At 47.5% G+C, this 5,678-nt stretch overlaps 1 protein-coding gene across 4 annotated transcripts in view; it reads right to left on the reverse strand.

Annotated features, from left to right (window-relative positions):
• Nucleotides 1-1,676: 1,676 nt before the first annotated feature.
• Nucleotides 1,677-5,678, reverse strand: part of LOC112549705 (synaptotagmin-2-like) — a 22,229-nt gene continuing 18,227 nt past the window's right edge. For all 4 annotated transcript variants that reach the window (XM_025199814.1, XM_025199815.1, XM_025199813.1 and 1 more), the window contains 3 exons: nt 5,344-5,509; nt 4,915-5,081; nt 1,677-4,098 (listed from right to left, as the gene is read on the reverse strand). In XM_025199814.1, coding sequence (XP_025055599.1) covers nt 3,937-4,098; nt 4,915-5,081; nt 5,344-5,509 — 495 coding nt within the window. In that variant the 3' untranslated portion in view covers nt 1,677-3,936. The remainder of the gene's footprint in view (nt 4,099-4,914; nt 5,082-5,343; nt 5,510-5,678) is intronic.

Here is a 5,678-nt window from a genome sequence, read left to right on the forward strand (position 1 = left end):
GCTGGGTATTCCAGGGAGAGCAAGCCATAGATACAGTTTTATCAAGTAACTCACTTCAGGCTGTTGGAATCCAGCAGCACTGCTCAGAAGAATTGAGGAACAGGTAGTAGAGTCTCCCTGTAGCTTGCTGCCCCTAGTTCTTCATCTGGGAGGGTATACCCACACTGCAGTGTGGTGAGGACATAGACAGCCTAGCTGCCCAGCTTGAGCAACCATAGTATGTTACCTGACAGGTTGAAGCTCAGAGTAATCTGGCAAACAAGCCCAATAAGTTGAGTATGTACTTGGCTGGTTAACCTCCACCAGCTAGTTTTAATCTAGCTCTGGTATGTCTACATGACACCACAGTTCCAGTGTAGCAGACCTATGCTGAAGGTGGATCTGAGAGGATCATCACACAACAGATCCTGGTGTGCCCTTCATTTGCATCAGAGGAAAAAGATCCCATGGTGCTCTCAAGCCATGCTGAGAAAGCACAGCTCTTCCAAAGGGCAGGGATATAAAGCACAGAAGAGGCACATGCCTCATTAGCAAAGCTTGTGCACCAGGAGAAGACAGCTAAGGCCTTTCAGTGTGGTCACAGGGGGATTTGAGTTCTGTAAAGGCTCAAAACCCTCTGGACCACACTGTTTTCCTTCTGCAAAGCAGTCATGTGTTCTCCACACCATCTTATGCCTGCAGTGAAATCCCAGGGTCCTGATCTCTGTCCCCCTGTGACTCATTTCTTGTATGGGAAAGAATTATCACTCACTATTTTTGTACCCCCATATATATTCTTATATTCTGCCTCTTGCATGGAAACACTATTTGTTCCTTTTCCATAAAAGCCTGGAATTTGTGTTGCTGTCTCTGGGACTGTTCTTCTTCCAAGCCCACACAAAAAACACGGCCTTGAGAGAGGAGAGGGCTGGGAGTCTAAGGTGGAAGAGTCTAACAGGGTGGAAGACCTCTTACAAGGGTAGGGCCCTGAGTTCTAGGTCTGACTCTTCCCCAGCGCTCAGGTTGAGGATTTGAGTTCAGCCTATTTTTCTGCAATGCAGTAAGATCCAAGATCTTTGTTGTCTGGAGAGGTTTGGGGGAATGGGTTCTCTTCCTTCCCCAGCCAGTGGTGCCCACCAATCAAGAGAAATAAGCATCCTTCACTAGCTGAGATGTTTCGACATCCACCCATTACTCTGTTACCAAAGCACCTTCCACATAAAACAAAAGGCAGGTCCCTAATGGGCAAGTATCTGAACCCCCTTGTACCTCTTCAGCATGCTGCTGTTCTAAAGAGACCACTAGGACGGTCTGGCTCAATAGCACAAGAACAGCTGGGCACCAGGACCTTGTTGAACCTCCCAGTGAGGGCAGGGCTAGAATTCTGCCCCCCTGCCTACTGCCCCAGAGCTGCAGGCCTCTGCCCCCAACTTTCAGGAGAGTCCTAAGAAAAGAGAGCTGGTGACACATGGATGTGCAGTTTCAGATCCAGCCAGGAGGGAGCAGTGCTGCATCTCCATACCCATACATATATGCCATCATTACCCACGCTCCTACCCAGCACAGCCATCAGTTTAGTCCAGGTTATTTCAAAACACTGCACACATTTATGTTACTGTATTTTATTACATACAACATGCCCTGGAATAGAAAATGTACTTTTTTTCTTTTTTTGAAAGGCAGAATGAAAAAAAAAAAAAAGATCCTTCTTGGTAACCATTAGTGGAGTGGCAGCAGCTAGGGAGCAGAGCCTACTCATTGTTCTGCTCCCTGTGGATTTCTGCCAATTTTACTCTTGATTTCACCTGGTAAGCAGCAGAAAATGCTCTACCATATTTCTCCCATATAATGCACACTTTGTGGAAGAAAAAGATGTGTGGTATATGAGAAAATATGGTAATTGCACATTATCTTAATCAGATTTGGGGCTTAAATTTAAAACTCTAGGAAACCCTTTTAGTTGTGTTTTGTCTTTGGTACAGCTGGAGGCCATGAAAAAAGGCAGTGTGTATGCAGCAATGCACTTTGAGGCCAGATTTCTTGTGTTTATTTATTTTTAAGGGGGATAGATGTGGAAGGGAAATGTAGTTTTACACCAGCAGGCAGTGACTGTGCTTCAGGTCCAGACCCAGCACTATACAGGCAAGGTTTTAAGCTTTCCCGTGCCTTCTCAAATTATGTCACTTTCTATCAGCCATCTTGGAGTCTACCCAGCTCCTATGGAAAGCTTGTGTGTTCTCAAACTGCCTGCCAGGCCAATAACCTTAGGTATTGTTATATACTTTTAATTGATTTGAACATGTTTGTATAAGTAGCTGATCATTCTGGGGTCAGGGTTTTTTTTAACCACAGGACACGTGCGAGGAAAAGGTAGGAGGAGAGGTTGGCTACAGCCAACTTGCTGAACTGCACCTGGCATAAAAATACAACTGTAATTGTCAGTAAGAGCCCAACAAGCTGCGATTACAATGTCCCCAGCTGATCGTTTCATCCTTGTTCTTATATCACATGGAAGGTCAGACTAGAACACAGTGCATCTATACAGTTTTTTAATTTGTGTATTTGTTACTTCAGTTACATTAAATACGTATTGCTGCTTAAAGCAAGATGGGAATCTCAGGCCCCGAGCCTACTGCTTTTCAGTTGAGAGGCCTCCTCTCTGCCCCATGCAAAGTTCCCTTTTTCTCACTTAGCCCATCTGAGCCCAGCCCAGCTCTGAATTCCAGAGCTGTAGGTCCAAGGGAAGCATTAAACAGCCTGGACTAGGAGAGACAGTACCATCCAAGGACAGGGTGAGGCTGAACAGTAAGAAATGTCAGTGAGACATACAGTAGTTCAATACCTATTATGAAGCAAGGAGGTGGGAGTGCAGCTTAGTTATGAAGGCAGGGCTGGGGTCTCTTAGGGCCTTCCAGACCCAGCGGCCACTTCTCTTCCAAACACGAGGGATTCTCCATTCAAAGTGACTCCACAGTCCACTGCTCTATATGTTAAATATATATAAAAAAGAGCTAAGTGGTTCACAATCCTGAAGCATAGCCTTTAAGAACAATGCCAAAAATCATGACAGTTGGCAATAGTGAACCTGGTACTTGCTGCTGAGGTCTGTGAAATAAAGGCTGACATTTCATCCACATGTCATCTGACTGATCCCAATGAGTGGAAAGGAATGATCTGGAGGTCACTGTGGCTGTAGCATGATGGTCTTCCATACTACTCCTAGCAGAATCCATGTGACTACAGCATGGGCCAAATATAGCTGGTAGTGGTCAAAACCCCACTGACTTCACTAAAGCATCATCCATGAAGTCAGGGGTCATAACTCCAGTGAAGGCTATGCATTTGCACTGGCTTATACCAAGGCTGGGTCTGGCACAGTGCACCCAAAGTGGCCTTTTAACTTTGATCACAAGTTACCTTTGGATGCCAAGCCCAGAATCCTTCTGAGAAAGGACGCCTCTGCCCATTCCTGGCTATCTGCATGCGCTCCTTCCTCTCCCTCCCTCAGACATCCCTCCCTCATTTCTAACTCTTGCCCTCCTTTCTTTGCTGTTACCTTCTCACCTTCCTGTGGGAACAGCCAGGACTTGAGGGTGGGGTTTTCTCCCTTTATGTTCAGACACAAGATCTATCCCACCAAAGACATTTAACAAAGAAAGTTTTGCTTTGAGTCCCTGGCTCCTGTTTCCAGCCAAAGCTATTGGTTTGTAGTATTCCAGTGTAGCCCAGAGTGGAGCCTATTATACTTAGGCCCAGTATAATATCCCTTAGTCCCTGAAGATAGAGAGATGAGTCTTCAGCTGTGGTCACTTGTTCTCTGGGACCACAGTTCTTTAACCCGGCAGCACAGCCAACAGGGATCACCTGCGCTAGCACATAGATCTAACAAACCTGCCCTTCTGCTCCAGCAGATGGAGGAGCTCCACTAAGAATACAGCTGAATGGCTTTGGGGGATGTCAAGGACTAAGTCTAGAAGCATCCGGTTGTATTAAATGCCACCGTGCTGATTCCACTTGCCCTCGGCTACACATCTCCTTCCAGTGGATCAGCCCCGCTTCTGGGGCATTGGGACCAATCAGCACTCGGCCCAGGGTGCAGCTGCGTGTATAGATACGAACCTGGGGGAAGGAAGGTGAAATGGCAGCATGAAGCAGAAGTTACAGCCTCCACTGGAGAAGCCACCAGGGCTTTATAGTTTCATAGTTTCATAGTTTCAGGGTCGGAAGGGACCTAATAGATCTTCTAGCCCGACCCCCCGCCAGGGCGGGAGAACAACCCAAAAAACACAAACAAAACCACTCACCCTAAAAACAAAAACGGGACTCAAATGAGTCCAGCCAGGTAAGTATCCAGCCTCTTCTTAAAGATCCCCAGGGTAGGGGCCAGCACCACCTCCCTTGGAAGTTGGTTCCAGCTCCTAGCCGCCCTGACTGTGAAGTAGTTTTTTCGGATGTCCAATCTGTACCTCCTCTCCATCAACTTGTGCCCATTATTCCTTGTTATAGGAAGCCTTGTTGGCTACCCTTTGTCTAGACCAAGGGTAGCCAAACTGCAGCATGCAAGCCACAATTGGCATAGGTAGCTACTGGTATGACATGTGGCAGATCAGGTAGGGAGCACAGAGCTGGGAGCAGAAAGCAGAGCAGCAGACTTGGCAGGGAGCACAGGGCAGGGAGCAGAAAGCAAAGCAGAAGATAAGGCAGGGGGAAAGGGATCAGAGTGCACTCAAGAAGGGCATGGGGTTTAATAAGGGCTGAAAAAGTTGGCCACCCTGTCCCAAAAATGCCCCCCTAATCAGCAGTTTGCTCTCAGGAGTCATGTAGAAGTGATGCCTGTTCAGATAAAACCTCACTTTGCCCTATAGCACGCATACATGCGTGCTATCATCTGACATGTAGATATAGATCCCACATCCTGGTTCCTGTCCAACCCACCTGCATCACGATGAACTCTAGGGACAGCTGCTGCTGCTGGATGTCTCCTGCTGGGATGCTGAAGAGGAAGGGCGTGTTCCAGACAGGGTTGTAGCCTGCGATGCCCTTGGTCTCCTTTGTGTCAATGATTTTGCCATTGTGGTAAAGGTGAATCACAATGTAGTGGTCTGGAACCAGAGAATTCAGAGACTCAGACAGAGGAACTAAGTTATATGAGACATTAGTTTGATGCTAAGGAGTCAGGCAAAGGTGGAAATAGCCTAGACAGAGCAATGTTCAAGACAGTGTATCGTGGGAGATCCTGAGCACCCCTGTGCAATACTGGGATACTCTATATCGGAAGCTCTTCTTACCTCCTTCCACACTGCCAAAGGCTTCTGTTCCACCAAATCCTCTCAAGCCCCATCTTCTCCCCTCACCCCATCCTACCTGGTGTGCCTGGCATGCGTGTGAGCCGACTCAGATTCTCTGCCTTGCGGATCAGCACCTTGATACGGTTGGCCAGAGCCTGATACTGGAGGAGGAGGAAGAGCTGCCCCATGGATCTGGGTTGGGAGGATGAAATGCTGGAGCTCACGTCTTGGGAACTGAGACACTAAAACAGCACAGACAAAGGCCACAGTTAAACCCTCAATGATCTCCACACCTTGAGGGCACGCAATACTTCCCTAGAAAGGGAGAAAGTCAGTTGGGCCCAAGAGTTAAAAACTGAGTAGGATGAGAAGGGTGGTTCTCCCTAACCTTACCAGAGCTATCTCTCCCCC

This window comes from Alligator sinensis, unplaced genomic scaffold (assembly GCF_000455745.1).
Source record: "Alligator sinensis unplaced genomic scaffold, ASM45574v1 scaffold1097_1, whole genome shotgun sequence".
NCBI lineage: Eukaryota > Metazoa > Chordata > Crocodylia > Alligatoridae > Alligator > Alligator sinensis.